This window comes from Nyctereutes procyonoides, unplaced genomic scaffold (genome assembly GCF_905146905.1).
Source record: "Nyctereutes procyonoides isolate TBG_1078 unplaced genomic scaffold, NYPRO_anot_genome, whole genome shotgun sequence".
NCBI lineage: Eukaryota > Metazoa > Chordata > Mammalia > Carnivora > Canidae > Nyctereutes > Nyctereutes procyonoides.
The window spans coordinates 9448176-9467556 of NW_026575034.1; the positions used below are offsets into that span (position 1 = coordinate 9448176).

Genomic DNA, 19381 nt, shown 5'->3' on the forward strand with positions numbered 1-19381 from the left:
AGTGCCAGGACCCTGATGATTAGCTGACCTTTCTTTCCCCAAGTTTCTTTGAAGAGATTATCTAAGTATCATTTCAGACACCCATCACTCTTATTTTTAGCTCTGAGTTCTCTTCACGGGTGTTGTGACCTGTGTCTCAGAGTTCCAGAGGGCTCCCAGATATGGCTCATGATTCATTTGCAGGTACCTTGCATTGATTTCCAGGAAGGTCAGGGGAGTAGGAGCCTGGAAAAATGATTTTAGATGTAAAAATCCCTCTTCACTCTTGTTGGTGTTTCAACCACTTGATCAGAAGTTTATGCTCCACCGATCGATCCCCAAGGCCATGGGCAATTGGCAATTGGCAATTAAAACAGATCCCAAGCAATATTGTTCTCTCAGGGCCTCACAGCTGGCGTAGGGGGGAACAAAACTCAGGGCTTTGGTCACAGGCTATTTTCAGCCTCTGATAGCAGTTGTGTTACTCATGTCTCATTCACCCTCTCCCCTCGGCCTCCCTCCCGCCCTGCCCTCCACAGGCCAGTGCTGGGGACGGCCTCCATGTATTTAAAGAGGACGAGAGCCCCCGTACTCAGTTGAGCCGACAGAGACCACACAGGCAGGTACGTGGAGCAAAGCAGACATTGGGGTGGGGGGCCGGGGTAGGCGTGGGCGGTGGGCTGGCTCAGTGGCCAGTTGGGACTCTGAAGGGTCCCATTGAGGAAGGGTGTGCGTCATGTCCCAGGTGCCAGTGGCCACTCTGGTTCTGTGTGAGGAGGCTCCAGTTGTGTGCGATTCTGGTGTGGACCTAGTTGCTTAAAAAACTCTTAAGGGTGGGATTCGCATTTGTGGGTTTGAGGGAACCTCACAGAGAAACGACTAAAGGATTATGTTGGACCTAAGACTATTCCCATGTTGGAGTGTTTCCCAAAGACGTGACACCAGTCCTAGAGCCACCACATAATGACTGGATGTGTGACTTCGGCAAACTTCCTGCCCTCGGGTCTCCTCTGGGAGGCTCAGGATGGAAGCTGGGATATATATTTTTGTCGAAACTGTAAAGTACGGCACAGTTACAAAGAGGTTGTGAGAGATACACTACAGCTGAAGCCAGCTTTCCCATGCTCAAAGCACACGGAACTGTGCTCTCCAAAAGGTGTGGGTGAAGGACGGAGATTTCTATAGTTCACCACACGGTCTTGTACGTGGGAAATGCTCAGTGCAATTTGCTGGTTTAAAATAGATTTCAAAAATAAATAAATAAATAAATAAATAAATAAATAAATAAATAAATAAATAAATAAATAAATAAAATAAATAAAATACAATAGATTTAATATCCCAAGAATGTTCAGCAACAGGCTTGCTTCTAATAATTTAAAATTAATCAAAACCCTCAAAAAGGGACCCAAAAAAGACACAGTGACACTGAAAAATCCATTAAAAGCTCTCCTCAAGGGGAGGAGAATTCTCCGCGGAGGGTGAGGGGTGATTTCCAGAGTTTCCTCTGAGTTTTAGTCCAGCATTTGAATGACAGGCATGAGTGTGATGGAGAATGAGAAGTGGTTTTAAGCAATGGTCTGAGTGGAGATGCCGCCCCAAGATCAGAGCCTCCACCTCTAATTTCTGTTGCCACCCCTGCACCGGGCCGGTGACATCCCCGAGGAGGAGCAGCTGGGTGACAGGCCTGAGGAACTCTGCCTCTCTGCAGCACAATTCAGTGCAACTGAGTGAGCGTGTGTTGGCCATCGTCTGTGTTGGGGCTGCGGTGGGATGGGGGGGGGGGGGCGAGGCAGCACTAATGCTGGGAAGGGGGAAACAGGGAGAGCCCGTGTCCTCAGTTTACTTTTGGGACCTAAATCTCAATGCTGCTTACATCCAACTCATTACAAAGTACATACAATTGCTTTACGACCCAGAGAATGTAAAGGATTCCTTCTACCCTGGCTTTGGTTCCAGCTTCCGTTCCTTTCTGAACAAGTCGATCATTAGAATGAGCCCAAGTATTGGCAGGGAGTGAGGGGCCGGGGGTGCAGGGGAAGGGGAGACAGACAAGGAGGCAGAGATAGGGAGCAAGAGAAGGCAAGAGCGAGCAGGATCACTCAGCCAGCAAATAGCCACAATCCTCTTGAAAGAGGTCAAGAGACAGAATCTTGAAAGAACGCACACTCAGAAATCCTGGGGATCTGAAGAAGGAAATACAAGGAAAGGCATCGGTCATTGAGACGGTTCAAAACCCCACTCTGGACGTCGCTGAACTTCTCTGAGCTTCCATTCTCTGAACAATGAAATGAGGCCAAGGCCACCTGTCCCAAAGGGATCTGTTAGCATCAGATGAGATAAAGTATAGGAAGTACTCTGTGGAGCCACCTAAAGGTGTACCAATGTGGGGGCCTTCCAGAAAAGACCCCTGGGGCCAGGCCCTGCGGCCTGCGGCCTGCGGGAGGGTTTCCTGCTAAGTACCAGTGTGATGAAGGAAGCCCAGAGGTCAGAGTGGATAACAAGGTGCCCAGGAGTTAGAAGGTGATTAAGTTGCTTCAGAGGAGGAAAGACCGAGACAGGGAATCCAACCCCGAGGAAACACAACTCCCGCGGCTGGCCGACTTCCAGGGACAGGCCTGCTGCTCAGACGTCTGGGAACACGGTAGCCAGGGTCGGGCCTCAGGCCCGAAGAGAAATGCGATGGCTTCAGGGGTGAAAAGCTGTAGTTATTCGTCACAGCGAAGGCAAAGCAGGAGGGGAGCAGGGACGGTCACGAGGGCCACCGGCCGTTGAAGCCTTTTCTGAGCCTCAGCGTGCAACTCGTCGTGGGAAAGGATTGAGCGTGGTTTGTGGGTTGTTCACTGCCCTGTGCAGGCGTGGAGTGGTAGTCGCTTATTTGACTGCCACAAAAAGTCCTGTGAGGTCACTCTTCAGAGGAAGAAGCAAAAGGCCAAGGAAGCAAAGGAATTACCCAGGGTCACATGGGAGAGCCAGGTGATAAATCGGGGTGCAACGTGGTCTTCAGAAACACGTTGCAAGGGCCAAAAGAGAACCAAGTAAAACTCGGCCACACTTTAGAGATAATTTCAGAAATGGTGTGATGTAACCCGTGTATCACAGCTATAGTGCAATGGGCAGGTGTCTCTACCCTGAGTTTTAAAGGGGGGCGGGGTCAATACTCGGGCTTAGTTCTGTGCTGGGAATAAGCAGCCCAAGCTTCCCAGACTTTGGGAAAGGGCCTCCAGATAGATAGGGCACTTCATGCATCTGTTCAGAAGTTTAGGGCAAAGCCACTGACTGACCTTGAGTATCCTACATGGAGGAGCTGAAGGACATGGTTCCCCCTGGGCCATGAGGACTCTGCTCAGTCCCTCCTTTGCTGCTTCCCTCCTCCGTCCCCATCGCCAGCGAGGTCAGCGGGTGTTATGCACCAGGGCTGCCAAAGCGAGGAAGCAGCTGTCCTGGGGCACAGACTTAGGACTTTGCCTGACATGTCACCTCTGGCCCCCACCCCCTGGGGGAGCTCTCTCCCTGGCCTGGCTCCCTGTTGCCTCTGCTCCTCCGTGCAGCACACGCCAAAGACTGAGAAACAGAGTCGGTTGACCGTCTGAGCCAGGAGGGCCACAGAGAAGAAGCAAGGAAAGCTTTGCTTGTTTTAAGAAAATGGATTTAAAAGCTGAAGGTAAAATAATAATAGTAATAAGGAAAGCAACAAAATTATTAGACACCCTGCCATGTATTATGCATTTGTGTATACAGTGCCTTAGCTATTATGATTATCTTATCTAACCTGGAAACAACCTTTGAAGGCAGGCCTTCTCATCTGTCCTCCTGTGCATGAGGACAGGACGCTGGGCTCAGACATTTTGAGCATTTTGCCCAAGGTCCAAAAGAGCCTGGCCTGGTTCTTTCCGTAGCCCGCGCTGTTCAGGATCCCACACTATCTCTTCTACCTGGATTAAGAGAGTAGAGAAGAGGCAGTGCTTGAGAGGGGATTGCCCCCGGAAAGCATTTCTGCAAGGTGAGGCTCCAGTCACTGTTCAGACCCCGACATCTGTCTCCGGGCTCAAAGGATCCTTGAAGGGCCTTCACAACGTTGCAGTCACGTGGACAACCATCCCCAGCTGAGCTCAAGTCAAGAGTGAAAGGGAACTCTCCAGCCTCAAAGGAGCTCTTTGCGTGTCTAAATGGCAATGATTCTTACAGAGGCTCTTATTTTACTGAATTAAATTCAGGCTCCCTGATACTCCCACCCATGAGTACTCTCTGTCCCATGGAGAGACAATGGGGTCAATCAGATCCCAGTTCTCATCATCTAGGAAGTTTGGCTAATGGAGGTGCTGACTCTCCTCCCCTCCCCAGCATTTATAAATGGAGACGTGGAATACAGACCCAGCTTCACTTGGGTCTGAATTGCGGCTCTGCCACTGACTAGCTGTGTGATCTCAGGCAAGTCGCTCAAGTCCTCTGAGTCTCAGTTTTCTCATCTGCAAAATGGAGATGACAAGATTTGCTCTGTGGGGCTGTTGTATTACAGATGGTACGTACAAAGCAACTAACACATAGTAAACCATAAATAGATAAATAGCACCTAATCTTAATATAAGAACACAGCTTTGGAGTCAAAGACCTAAAATCCAATCTAGCCACGTGAGCGTGGGCAACATAATTTCCCCAAGACTCCATTTCCCCAAAAGTTAACAAAAGGCAATGTTTGTGATACTGCCTACCTTCAAGGTCTGTGAAGATGGAATGAGATAAAGCTCAGTGCCTGGCCCAAGGGACTCCACATGCTTCAGCTCTGATTAATAACATTATTAGATTGGTAATGACTATCCCTTGCATTCCAGATATATGCTGTTATGATACAAAATCTTGGCCTTGGCCAGTGTAGACAATTCAACTCACTGTGTAGAAGCAGGCATCTAATAGGATGACCACACGAACCAACACTGAGTTGACAATGGCATTGTCACTAATAGTCTCTGCACAACATCTTGATGACCTAAGGTCAAGGCCACATTCTTTAATGAGCCCTACAAAGAAGAAACTGAGTCACTAAGTGCCCATTTTATCTCCCCCACCCACTTTTGCCCTAAGGTGTCACCTTTCAGCTCCATAGTTGATCAAAAAACAGTGAGTGCTGGCATAGGAAGATGGTGCCAAGATGCACAGCACAGTTATTCTTTTAAAAGTTCAGATCGATATGTGACAGTTCACGGATATTGCAGATCTGATTAGCTCTCACATTTTATAATACTCAACCGTTTACAAAGTGATTTGATGTACTTGAAGTGTTACAAGCCTCCCAGCTGTAGTGGAACAGATGAGACGCTTAAGCCCATTTTAGAGACTGTTTCCTGAAGTTCAGAGAGCTTTGCCGGTTTTCCCAGATCACAGAGCTCTGAGGAGGCGACACGGAACTAGAACTCTGGCCTCCTGCATCTGATCCAGAGCTTTCCCCAGTGCTCACTATGGCACATCCCCAATATAATAGTTTCTACAGCATTACTCGTGAAGAAAATTGATATAGGCCATCTCTCTTTGGGATCTGGGTGTCCGGAAGTGTGGGGTCCACTCTCTTCCCAGCTGATGTAGCAGAGCTTGCAATCTAGCTCATCTTCAGGAACCCCAAACTGTCCTCCGTTTCAGTCCTGAGCCTCGACTTCATCAGTGACAACACGGCCATCTCCGGGACCGGCCCCAGGGAGTAATGCCAGGTGATGTGATGGAGATTGTGACCAGGTGGCAGATGGGGCTGAGTGACGGGCAAGCCTATATTTGGCATCCTACCTTCAATGACCTTTGCCTGTGCCAGGCAACGCCGATAAACAAATGGCCCATCCGCTGGTATCTCGCCAGCATAAACTCCCATTCTGGGCCAGGAATTCCAAAGCAATGCGGGAGGCTGAAGAGGTTATGTACGCGAGCCAGGACTTAAAGGTGCTTTCAAATCACAGTGACTAATTGGCAGATTGGTGCTACTTGAATAACCTGAAGGAAAGTGGGTAACGAACGATGACTTGCCTTTGACTAGCTCCTCAATACTGCTCTACATTCCGTCATATTTCACCCGAAGGTCAAGGTCACAAGGACAAGATAAGAACCCGTGTCTTCCAATTCAGGATGCTTTAGATCACCCTCTGCCTTTTGGGCTTTGAGCATTGGAAGAAGAAATCAGAGATGCCTTCTGTGTTTAGCCTCCGAAGCTACATCTCCAACTTTAAAAATGGAACTCAGCACCTGTTTGATAAAATGCTTATGGATTTCTATTCTGGGTTTCCAGGCCTAATATATGTATGTCGGATATTTTATGAACACTTAAAAAAATAACCTGTGCTAGGATCCATTACCTTGTGAAGAAGGTGTTATCTGTAATCTTATCCTCACTTTGAAAAGTGTCATGTGTAGGCAATTGCTGTATGCACACACACACACACACACACACACAATCCTCCCCAGGGCCGTCTCTGTCTACCATTAACTTGCAGGACATGCCAATGAGGTCTCCGCCAAAGACTTGAGATAAGAAATTTGACCTAGGCTTGTTTTCATAGAAAATTTCCATCTCATTAATTTCACAAGTGTCACTTATTCCCAGGTATATATTACATTTCTCATCTGTTTTATGTTATATTAAAATCCAGGATCCAAACGAACATGAACAAAATAATGTGATTCTACCCTTTTCCAGAGAATGTATCATCTTTAATCAAAGAAGGGTGAATCTTAGAAAAAGAAAATTAGCTAAGAAAATACCCCCAAATGTTTACTTCTTTTGCCTTAATTGTTCATAAATGAGGGGGTTGGTCAATCTTGAAAATCTGTTCCAACTGTAGAGACCTAAAAATTTTAATGGAATCAAAAATAAACAGTTTGGGCTCTGTTAGGAGATAGTAAGATATACCTTTCTGTATGATCTTTTCTCTGCCTGGAATGTCCTTCCCCTGTTTCTCTCTCTGGTATACTCCTATTCACCATGCAAAAACCCTATTTGGATGTGACATCTGTAATCCTGCAACAACTCACTGTTTTCACCTCCAGTCTAAATGTGGGTAGCCATACTCTCCTTTGAGTTTCCACGATACTCATAAAGCTGGCCTTTGCTACAGAGTATTCTGGTTCCTGCCTCTTCCTCATTAGAATGTGGACTTCTCATTCTAGGTCACATAAATTACTTATTGTTATAAGTTTTCCTCCCCTTGATCCGTGACCGAGTACTTAGTACAGTGACTGACACATGATAGGTAGGTAGCAAGTGCATGGTCAATGAATGATGTAGCCTTGTTCCCAAGGCTTTCATTTCAAAATCCACTATATTTCCCTCTATACTAAACAACCTGAACTGTAGAAATAGGAGGACTAAATGTTTCCTTTATTAAAAAAGTTAAATTGTATTTTCTAAAATTTTATTGAATTTATTGAAGAGCCTGCTTCTTTGAGAGGAAGGATAAGATGTTCCTGGCTAATCTCACACTGTTTTTGTAAACGGGAAAGCTCTTCACAGGAACATTTAGGTAGGGATGTTCCCTTTGGTCTTGGTATCAGGTTCAGTGGGCTGTTTGCTATTTACCTTCTGTTTCTTAGCAAAACCTGTCTTTGTTGTGAGGCTGGAAGCACAATCCAGACCAGTTGACCCAGAAGGGCTTAATGTTAATCGCCAACTATTATAAGAAGGTGACTGGCTTCCCAGAAGGGAAAGAGAAGGTCAGAAGCAGCCACTTGGAATGGCCTGACAGTGGTTGGTGTCAATGACAAGATGACATACCAGGCTTCTTAGAAACCAAAGGATCTCAGAGAAAATTTGGCCCTCTGGGGTGGGCAGGATTTCAGGAATTTCATGGAGTATCGATGGCTGATTTTAGTTCTGCTCTGGGAGAACGGACAACTGGATTCATACTCACGCACAGACGCAGAAAGAAAGGGAAAGTTGTTTTTTGATGGCCCTGCTTGTCTGGTAACTCTTTCACAAATGTTCTGGTGAGGGGACAACGATGGCGTGGCGCTGTGACTATCAGCTGCTGTTTGCAGTGGAATGTCCTGGAAGGGTGTGGGAGGGCACGCAGCCTCATCACCTGGCTCCTGTGATCACACCTGGCACTGGGCACTCCACCAAGGACCTTCCTGCACGTCGTGTCAGTTAGTCCTCTATACAACACTGTGGGGCGGCAAGGGAAAGAATGACTCTCTTCATAGTACAGGTGGGAAGAGAGACGTAAGAGAAGCCCTGCAGCTCATCTCACTGCACACGGCAAGGGGCGGTAGCCCTGAAGGCAGAAGGCAGGTTTCCAGACTACTCAGCTAGTGTAGGTCCATTATAGCTTATTGCTTGGGTCTAGGGGATTGGAGGAATAAACCTGAATAGGAAATTTTATATATCATAGATTTTTATCAGCAAGATTGACTAAGGTTTCGCGACCCAAAGGGTGGTCCCCAACTAGTAGCTTCAGCATTGCCCGGAAACTGTTAGAAATGCAGAATTTCCTGTCTCTTCCACATCTACCAAACCAGCATCTGCGTAGCAGCAAGATCTGATGTGATTTGAGAAGCACTGAGCTAGATAAAAAGATATGACGTTTTCACAGATTATTTCCACTTCTGATGGAATGTTTAAAACCTTAGATACAAAAAATTATATTTAATATTTGCATATAATTTTATATACGGAAAATTAGCTCATCTCTTCCTTCCAAGAACTTTGTGAGGTACATAGGGACAGGTGTTACCGAAATTTAACAGAAGAGGAAACTGAGTCCTACATAGTGAAGTGACTTGCTCAGAGCCGTCTGTGTGTGCGAGCTTATTCAGTGATGGTGCTCGCAGTAACTATTTGCTAAGTGAATGGATGAATGAATGAATGAATGAATGAACTATCAAATGCACTGGCGCTGGATCCTGGTCTTTTTTTTTTTAATTTATTCATGAGAGACACAGAAAGAAAGAGAGAGACAGAGACACAGGCAGAGGGAGGAGACACAGTCTCCATGCAGAGAGCCCGATGTGGGACTCGAACCCGGGTCTCCAGGATCACTCCCTGGGCTGAAGGTGGTGCTAAACTGCTGAGCCACCCAGGCTGCCCCTGGATCCTGGTCTTAAGACCACAGTATTACTAGGCATTGGTTCACTCCTGAAGTTGCCTACATTTAGGGTATTTGTTTTATATCCTGTCAGACTTGACCTTGGTCAGAGGGTCTTCAAGATGCCAAACTGGGGCGGAGGAGCGAAATGTGGCGCCTGTGAAAAGACAGTCTACCACGCAGAAGAAATCCAGTGCAATGGAAGGAGTTTCCACAAGACCTGCTTCCACTGCAGTGAGTTGGGTGAACACCATGAGGGCCCCGCAGCATACAGGGGGCATTTTCAAGTTCACATGTAGCTGCAGATACTGTATATCAGTGGTCCTCGGGGTCTGGTCCTGGGACCAGCAACAGCAACATCACCTGGGAACTTAGAAATAGCACTTTGGGGGCGCCTGGGTGGCTCAGTAAGTTAAACATCTGACTCTTGATCTCAGCTCAGGTCTTGATTTCAGGATCGTGAGTTCAAGCCCCACACTGGGCTTGGGGCTTGGGGCCTACTTTAAAAAAAACTAGAAATAACACTTCGGGGTCCCACGTGAAAGGATGGTATTCTCCTGAGTAACCCTCTCGCCAACCACATGCTCAGCTCAAAAGCCATTTCCCTGCCGCTCAAAGTCACAACAAGCTGACCTGCGGCTGCCATCGTGGTGAAAACCTTGACCCAGTGGCAACATTTACAAAGTGTGACTTGGCAGAGAAAGGAAGCCATCGCTTATCTGGAGCCAGGATGGATTTGGCTCTGTGGTGTTCCCACTGGCCAATGTTACCGAAGCCAGCTGAGACTGGTCTTTTCAAAAGAACCTGTGTCAGGCGAGGGGCAGTGGATGCCAATTCTGTAACAGCTGAAAAGGGAAGAGTTTGGGGCCTGGGCACCAGTAGCCTGATGAAGGGAATCTTTACCATCACTTGCTGGACATAGATGCACAAACATTGAAACTGGGGGGGGGAATACAAACCTTGGGGTCCACCTGGAAGTCTAGCTTTTTCTGACCCATGACTTTGGACAAATCATTTCTCATTTCTAAGCACCTGCAGCAGGGCCAGCAGTAGAACTTGTACCTTCAGACCCTCAGTCCAGTCCTTTCAACGTGACTTCATTCTAGAGTTTCCCATGGCCAGTCCAGTTCTAGGAGAGCAGTCTCTTTTTTTGGCCACTTACCTTCCCTGTTTTTTGCTCCAGTAAATGTGGCTTAAGAGCTAGCTTTGCTGGACATTTGGCAGCCCTGCTCCCCATACCACCCTCATGATTTTGCCCAGTGGCTACAAGGCATCGCATCGCCCCAGTAACTTCAAGGATTGGACTCCATCTGTTAAAGCATGGAGGCACTTTGTCCTTAAGCCACCAGAAATAGTAACGGTTTACCTGCTGCAGGAGTTTCCATGATCTCTTACCTTCCATGGCAAACAGAATTCTCACCGAACAGCAGGAGGAAGCATGGCTCTGAGTGACTGGGTTGGCAATTTACTAAAGCCTTGGGTTCTAATTATGGGTAATTTTTTTTTAAGGGGAGGCAGAGGGAAAGACTGAATCCTAAGCTGGGCATGGAGCTTGATGTGGGGCTCAATCCTACAACTCTGAGATCATGACCTGAGCCAAAATCAGGGGTTGAATACTTAATCAACTGAGCTAGCCTGATGCCCCAATGGGTAATTATTTTAAGTCCTCATACACATCCATCAGGTTCATCATTATTATTACAATTATCCAGAAGCATTGCTCAAGGGTCCCTTCTGTAACTTTCTGGCTTTTGTCTCAAAACAGCTAATGCTCTTTAAAAAGACTAGGCATGAGGAATAATGGAAAGACCACTGGAATTAAAGTACAAATGACTAGGTTTGAATCTAGACCCTGCCATGTAATAATGGTGTGACCTTGGGCAAGTGATTTCACCATCATGAGCCTCCATTATCCCATCTGTAAACTGGAAATGACAGTAGCCACCACACAGCTTGTCACAAGATGAAAACTGGGGTTCTGGATCAGGCCTCTAATTCTCCTCTGATCAACTTTATTATTATTTTTTAATAATAAATTTATTTTTTATTGGTGTTCAATTTGCCAACATACAGAATAACACCCAGTGCTCATCCCGTCAAGTGCCCCCCTCTGATCAACTTTAATACCTGAGTGAGAACAGGATGTGGCAGGGAAGCTCTCCATGGTCAGGGGTGTCTCATTTTCCCCAGGTAGCAGAAAGATGCCCTGTTCAATGGAGCCATGGTAGAAAGGATATGAGCATTTGCTGGTACATCTCTTTTAACACTTTCATATTTTCCTTAGAACTTGTGGGTGGGATGAGGATCTGAGCAGTACACGTTTCTGTGGCAGTGGACAGAAGGATCCTGGAGAGGAGCATGCTTTTCTTTCTTATCACCCCAGGACCTGCCTGTCTACAGGCCAACCAGTAGTTGTCCTAAATAGGCTTTAGGAAGGCACAGCCTACCTTAGTTTGTCCCCTGGCCAGTGTTCCCAAACTTCTAGACAAATCTTAATCCTCCTTACCAGTGCTGTCCAAAAGAAATATAATGCAAGCCACATATATAAATTTAACTTTTCTACTTGGCATATTTTTAGAAAGGTTATGTAATGAGCACTGGGTGTTATATAAGACTGATGAATCACTGACCTCTACCTCTGAAACCAATAATACATTATAGGATAATTAACTGAATTTGAATTTAAAATAAATAAATAAATGCCAAAAGGAGAACGGTATAAAGAAATGATCCACATCACATACATGGTGGTGAGGAGCTACGGAGGTGGCCAGCACACTGCTACCATGCTTGTGTACGAAAGCTGGTCAGGAGCCAGGGGGTGGCTATAGAAAGGGCCCAGGCAGGATGGGGCATGCACAGTCCCAGAGCAATGGACTGGAGCAGGGGTCAGGGGACCTGAGGCCAGTCATGGCTCTGCAACTTACTGCTGTAGAATCCTGGACAAGTCACTGACCATCCATCATTCCCATGTGCATGAATGCATTCAACTACTTACTCATTCCTTCATTCAATAAACGTTTACAGAGGACTAACTCTGGGCCAGGCCCCATGCTATGTTCTGAGGATATTAAAATACAAGTGTTGCCCTCAAGGAACCCAGAGTCTAGAATATCAATGAATATTTGAGATGTTTTTCTGGAAGCAAAAGTAACAAGAAAGGTGGAGATAGGTATATACGTTATACGCTCAAATGTAAGGCATTTTTTTCTCAAAAGTATTCCTCATAAAAAGGGTTTGCCTTGTGTTCAAAGCCTTATGAAGTATCTCATGCTAGAGGACAATCTCTCGATTTTTTTTTTACAGAGAATTTTTTTTAACACATACAACGCTGACAAAATTGTTTAATGAATTTCCATACACTCCCTTCCCCATCCGCACAACCACCAACCCCTCATCCACAACCTTGTCTTCCCCCCACTATCATATTCAATTACTTTATGTTTTTAGATAAAATACTATTTCAGGAAGGCATATTACCCTGCAACAACTTCAATGCTGGATTGCTTATAAAGATCATCTGAACTGGTTAAAAACAAAAAAGGAAGCAAATAAACTGAGTGCATGTGCATTACTCGTTTTGGGGCCACGACCTCACTGTTACAAGCAGTGAGTACTGCCATAAACAACCTTTGAGGATCCCTGCTAAAAAGCAATTTAGCAAATTATTAAGTTATGGAAATCCTTCATATTTTAAAAAATAGTTTATTTGTTTATTTTGAGGGAAAGCACATGAGCAAGGATGGGGCAGAGGGAGAGAGAGAGAATCTCAAGCAGACTGCATGCCAAGCATGGAGCCCAATGCAGGGCTCAATCTCACCTGAGATCATGACCTGAGCCGAAATCGATAGTCAAGGAGTTTAACCGACTGAGCCATGCAGGAGCCCCCCCCCCCATGTATTTTTTAAAGCTGCCCAAATGTTATGCTAACAGGAGCTTCTGGTAGAGATACAAAATCCAGGTGACAGCCTCCTGCTCAGGTACAAACAGGGCCGACCCTCAAAGAGACAGACAGAAGTGAGGAGCTGGACAGCTGAGTCTGCTGCCTCAAAAAGACACCAGTGATAGGGAGATGCTGATGGTGAAGATGCAGATGAAGAACTTGGATACACGTATTTCCTGAATTTGTGTCAGGTTAGAAAAAGGAAACTCTCCAAATCAATATATTATTGATCTATATTATTAAATTAAATAATATGAGTGTTAAATACACTTTCATTTACATCTGTAAAAGTCTATTATACTGAATGATGGTCAGTGACTTGTCCACGATTCTACTAAAAAAAAAAAAACCCAAACAACAAAAAACAACCCTTTCCTTTATATCTTCTTTTTGGAAAATGGAGGCTTGTCTTATATACTTGATATAATGGGGATATTTTCTATTGGGTAGTATACAGTGACTGGGGGGCTTAAGCCAATATAAGTCTAAGGTCAACGAGACAAGTCCACCCCTTCACCACCTCCTGCTTCCAGAACTGGACCAAAATAGCCTCAGTGGTAACTGTCTCCTTGCGGGTCGTAGTGCTCTTCGGAGGCCACGGTGAGTAGAGAAACTGCTCGACCCTGATTCTGATATGATTAAGGATAAATAAACTCATTCCCAGCCTCAGCACCTTATCCCCTACACAGCCCCGCACATGCGGACACACACTCTCCTGATGTCACCTGGGCCGCTCAGGGATGCAGGTTGTTCGGATTCAGGGCCAATATTCTTAGGGGGTCTGAGGCCACGCAGCCAGTTCTCATCCTGGCCTCCCCCTCTTTCTAGCCGGGCTCCACAGAGCACATTATGTCCCTTTTCTGCTCCCCGGTTTCCTCAGTCATGAAATCAGGGGTGCTGTGGTATCACGGCTCAGGATGCTCTGGCCAGGAATCGAACCTGTGCTCTTGGCCAACGGCCCCTCCTGGGTCTCCTGGCCCTGAGCATGGGTGGCATCAAGGCTGCAGGGAAGGGGGAGGGACCGTGGCCCCAGCCCCCTGACCCCCCGGCCCCCTTCCTTGGCAGTGGCCTGCAGGAAGGCTCTGGACAGCACCACGGTTGCCGCCCACGAGTCGGAGATCTACTGTAAGGTCTGCTACGGGCGCAGGTACGGCCCCAAGGGGATCGGGTACGGCCAAGGCGCCGGCTGCCTCAGCACGGACACAGGCGAGCATCTGGGCCTCCAGTTCCAACAGTGAGTCACTCCCCGCTCCTCCCGCCCGTAGAGCCCCGGCTATCAGGACAGGTCATCCCGTCCCCATAGCAACGTTTTCTGGAAGTGGGAGAACGACTCCACTGTTACTTGCCAACAATGCGGCCGCGCAGTCTGACCAAGGTCGAACAATGTGCCATCTCTCGGGAGACTCTCTTCAAATGACCCGCCTTTCTAAAGGGCAATTACTTTTAGGCCGCAGCTCTTGGTTTGCATGTCAAGAGAAAACCCAGAAAGTACTGATTTTCCCATTGTTTGACCTCTACTAAACTGCACGCATGGAGTCCCTTTCCTTCGCCTTTGAGCGTTTCTGTGTAAACCACGCAATGGTGGCAGGGAAGCGTCGGCCGTTCTCTGTGGGCTGGTCACGCAAGGAGTCCTCCCTCAGGCTGTAAGAGGACGGATGTCCCCATCACCGGGGACGGGGCTGCGGGAGGCCGGGGTCGGGAGTAAGCAATCAATGCCACTCCCGAGCTGCCTGCCACGCCACGGGCCCCGCCTTATGGAGGGAAGTGGGCCAGGCCCTGCCACCTCCCGGGCCGACGTGCTCACGCGGACCTCCAGGCTGGCCCTGAGCTCACAGGCCACAGCTGTTGTGGCCAGCTGGGATCCGGGCTCAGCTCTGCGGTGGGGCTGCCACCTGCCACGGTGGCCCAGGGAAGGCCCCCCACAGGGAGCCGCAGTTAGGCCAGCCGAGGCGTCACCTGGCCCCTTGCAGAGAGAGCGGCCCATGGCCGGCGCTGGGCAAATAGTGCACGGATGTACGATTAGCCATTTGAATTCTTCTCGTTACTCCATCCCAACCAGACACTGTTTAGCGAAGAAGGATGAAAGCAATCGTGTTCTCAGCCACGCATTACCCAGAGCCACACATTACCCAGGGCCTTCTGGTGATGCTGCCCAGAGAGGGACAAGAGTCCACAGACCTGGGTTTTGTCCCAGCTCCACCAGTTAGGACCTTGGACAGTTGCCCGATCTTGGGCAGTTACCCCTCAACCCTTGCTCCCCTCCACCCAGCTCTGCCTATCTTAGAGGTTATGATGTGATGCCAGTGATAAGCATGCACGGAAACACCAAAAGGTATGGAGGTAATGGGGTGCTTTCCTGACCTCTATCATGGACATAGCTCACAGGGGGACAGGTGACCTTTCCGTGCAGGATGACAACCTGAACTGTGACAAGGAATGCATCAGTTTATTGGACTGTGGTTTGTTTACCATCAAGATCCCATCTTGCACTACATCTTCACAACTCACCCCATGAAGCAGACCAGTGAGCTTCAAGATGGTACAGAAAAATCTAAACACCAGCAGCAATAATAACACGACAACAACACAAACTAACACACATGGAACACTTGCTGAATGCTTCAGGACAGAAAGGAAAGGTTTAAGCCAATTAGGGCTAGGTTTGCCAACCCTTGCTATGTGCCAGGTGACGGTCAGACTTCTAAGTGCTTTACTCACGTCCCCTCATCAACCCTGTTGAGGAAGGCACCATGATTAGCCCCATTTTCCAGATGAGGAGTCTGAAGCACAGAGAAGTTAAGTAACTCGCTCAAGGTCACACAGCTAAGTACTCTTTGCCCGCAAGGTCTGTAGGTTTCATTCATTGGTCTGTTCCCACCAGGTCCCCAAAGCCTGCACGCTCAGCCACCACCAGCAACCCTTCCAAGTTCACTGCAAAGTTTGGAGAGTCGGAGAAGTGCCCCCGATGCGGAAAGTCAGTCTATGCCGCCGAGAAGGTGATGGGAGGCGGTAAGGTAAGGACTGCCGTGCGGGCCAGATGGGACTTGCTCATCTGCACAGGATCAGTCGGGAGGAATGAGAGAGGAAATGAGGAAGTGTGGGCAGGTGGGAGCCAGGCTCTTGATTCTCCTTTGCTCCCAGGAGCCACATTAGAGCCACCCATCCTCGCCCACTTTCCTGGGCTGTGACTGTCACTCTGCAGAGCCCTTGGAAACTAGAACTGGTACAATTCGATGCAACAAGTCTTAGTCCGCTAGGGGGAAGGTACCCAGCTGGGAGCTCTGGAGATACAAAGGTCCATAATCCTTCCAGAAAGGTATCAGCCCTGTGAGCCCATCACCACTGCATAGCTCGATCTGCAGCTGGCATCACCACTGATGGACAGAGCAGACACCTCACAGCAGCGAGAAGCATCCTTGCTCACAAGGCTTGGCAATCGGGGGGAGTCATCCAGTGCCGGAGACAGCACGGCACACTTGCTCTACAAGCTCTGGTTCCAGGGTACTCACCAAAGGGTTTGGGCCCAACGAAGGAAAAGAAAAACCTGATTATGCTCCAGTGGAGTGGGGGCGGGTGGAAATAAGGGTCACGGAGAGTGTCTGACTTCCAATATGACGGCGACCGCCACCCAAGACCAGCTACTTGAAGGTGGATGAGAACCCCTAGGCCTGCCTAGTGGACCTGCAGGTGCGCAGAAGAGGCCATCTTCTGATGACCCAAGCCACACAACTCTCCTCCGTGAGAAGGACACACAGTTCAAGCAAAGCTGAATTACCTGGCTAATCGCCCTCTTTCTTTACTTCTTCTCTTAACTTTATATCCAATGTAAATGAATGTATTCACTGCCCCGCATCTGAGTTCCTTTCTCTCTATTTATTCCTTGATCTTCTAGAAGGGGGAAGCCCTTTTCTATTTAGTCTGTTCTGAAGGAATACATCTGGTGATTACTTTGATAAATTCATTTTTAGGGGTTCTGAGAATTGGGGGCCGAATCCGTAGCATCTCATTTTCTCCAAACCCCTGGAAAACTTACTCTGGGGTCAATTAGATATGTGCATGGTTAAGACACTGGCACTCCTGTATACGCGGCTGGTGAGATTTAACATGGAAACAGACTATGTTGCCGGCCGCCCTAATGTAACTCTCCTGCTCTCCTGCACCCCCCAGCCTTGGCACAAGACCTGTTTCCGCTGCGCCATCTGTGGGAAGAGTCTAGAGTCCACGAATGTCACTGACAAAGATGGGGAACTTTACTGCAAAGGTGAGTGGTTCTGGGGACCCTCTTGAGAGGTCTTCCCCAGGAGGAGCCTTGGAGGGTAAGCTGTGTCCAGCCAAAGAGGCTTGTGTTTGCCAGGAGGCATGACTGCCCGGCTTGAGCAGAGTTCGGGCTCTCAGGATGGGGAGAAAAACTGCCAAAGGGAAAGAATTCTCCCCAACCCAGCTCTGGCCCTCTCTGTTGGAGCATGTGGGGCGGGGGGACTGACTGGATGCTTGCAGATGCTCAGTGGCTCAGGGCAGCTGGGCACCCTGGGCAGAGAGAGGATGAAGAGGAAGCAGTGTCCTGCACCAGTCCTGGAAGAGGCCACAAGCCTTGATAAACAGCATCATGTCGCCTTCTGGAAGCCCAAATACCCTCTGTCTGCCTGAGTGGTAGGGGTGACTGGGGGAGGACGACCTCTCTTTGGTTTACCAAGACATATCTATATCCTTGCTCCCATCCCTCCTCTCTCCCTCCTTCCATCCCGACATTTCTGTCTCTCATGCTACATATCACTTAGTGATCACAGGGACAGAACTGAGTAACAGGTTTTCCTTCTGGTCCTCACAGCTCTACCCCCAGATGCCTCCACAACCCCCTGTCTTGTGGAGAAGCAGTAGAGATTAGCTCCTTTCTGATGCTACAAAAAGGAAGGGATGCATTAGGGCCAAGATCACTGTCCTCAACCTGAGAGCATCTCCTGGGCCTATAGTTTCTCAGTGGGGTCCTCCCACCTTTCCACGCAATGATGGTGTCTCCAGGCCTCCACGTGTGTGTGTTGGTATGGAGTGAGAAGAGAGATGGGAAAGGGGAAACGCCAAAGCTGTGCCCACGGTGAGACAGAATGTGAATAAGCACATGACCCAACAGGAGGTGCATCCTCCCGACAGTGGAGGACACAGGGTCCTCAGCATTCACAGGCCAACCCCTAAACTGTCGCTGCAGCCAGCAGAGATCAACATGAAGACAAGTAACTAATGCCAAGGGGGGAAAGCTCCGCAGTACACAGTGCCGTAGCACACGAAGGGGCAAGTGACCAACTTGGGGTATTAGGGAAGGCTTCTTAGAAGACAAGCCTCGTCTGGGTCTGGAAGGGTGACTGCGGGCTTTGGTGGGGGACATTCCAGGAACGGGGAGCAGTGCGTGCCACGGCACCGAAGCCAGGCCGTCGTGGTTCATTCCAGGGACTGAGAGTAGCTCCACATGCCCGGAGTGTCGGGGAAGGAGGCAGAGAGGCCACAGGGGACGAGGCTGGGCAGGCACGCAGGGGCCAGATTTTGCGGACTCAAACAAGAAAATGCCTGTGAACACTTACTGCTAAGGGGCCAGAAGTATGAACAATTCTTATCAGCAGATCCCAAGTCAATGAAGTTCAATATACTTAAAAGTTAACTTACGAGTACATTTATCGCAAGGATGTCTCCCACGGGTGTCCAGAGGCAAGGAAGTGCAATCACCGTCTAACCAACCCATTCTCTCTCCCCTTTCCCCCCCTCTCGTTCACAGTTTGCTACGCCAAAAATTTTGGCCCTACAGGTATTGGGTTTGGAGGCCTAACACAACAAGTGGAGAAGAAAGAGTGAAGACCGTGCCACACTTCCACCGGCCGCAAGCATTGGCCACGTCATCCTGCCAGACGGAAACCCTTGCCCGAACATCCTCTCGTGGGGCGGTCGGGCACTATTTCTCTTCAGAAGTGCTCATAGTCTTTACCCAAAGTTAGAAAAACGCTTTTGGAAGAAAAGTATTAAAAGTTCAACCTGTAACAAATGCGTCAGGATTTCCGATCCCTGGGGCGGAAGAGGCATTTAATAAATAAATGTTTTAGCAGCACCTGGTGTATCTCCAGATCTTTTCTTTAGAGGGAAATTTTTTTAAACTAGAGAGATTAAAAAACAAAACAAAAAACTAGAGAGATGTTACTAACGGGGAAGGAAACGGGGTTCTGGAGGAAGCAGACAACAGGAGAGCAAATTCTGGAAGGAAAATCAAAACTAATGAAACTGCTGAAGACTCAGTCCTTTTGTCCTACGAAGGGCTTTGCAATCTTCACACATTTCATGAAAACCCAGAAACGGCAACAAAATGCGGAGTTTGCTTCTGTGCTAGGAACAACGGGAGGATGATTTTCTTTTATTCTGG

General features: G+C 48.1%; 1 protein-coding gene across 1 annotated transcript; it reads left to right on the forward strand.

Annotated features, from left to right (window-relative positions):
- The first annotated feature begins 470 nt into the window (after window positions 1–470).
- On the forward strand, window positions 471–19072 carry CSRP3 (cysteine and glycine rich protein 3). Its single transcript, XM_055318113.1, has 6 exons — window positions 471–602; window positions 9133–9272; window positions 14047–14215; window positions 15863–15995; window positions 17149–17242; window positions 18746–19072. Exons 2-6 carry the CDS (start codon window positions 9161–9163, stop codon window positions 18820–18822), a joined length of 585 nt encoding a protein of 194 aa, XP_055174088.1. The 5' UTR covers window positions 471–602; window positions 9133–9160; the 3' UTR covers window positions 18823–19072.
- The last annotated feature ends 309 nt before the right edge of the window (window positions 19073–19381 follow it).

What these genes read in the sequence shown, in the direction of transcription:
- CSRP3 (XM_055318113.1), top strand. Translation starts at nt 9,161, where the DNA reads ATGCCAAACTGGGGCGGAGGAGCGAAATGTGGCGCCTGTGAAAAGACA. An exon ending in CAAGACCTGCTTCCACTGCA is followed by an intron (nt 9,273 to 14,046) that starts GTGAGTTGGGTG and finishes CTTCCTTGGCAG; the next exon opens with TGGCCTGCAGGAAGGCTCTG. An exon ending in CTGGGCCTCCAGTTCCAACA is followed by an intron (nt 14,216 to 15,862) that starts GTGAGTCACTCC and finishes TGTTCCCACCAG; the next exon opens with GTCCCCAAAGCCTGCACGCT.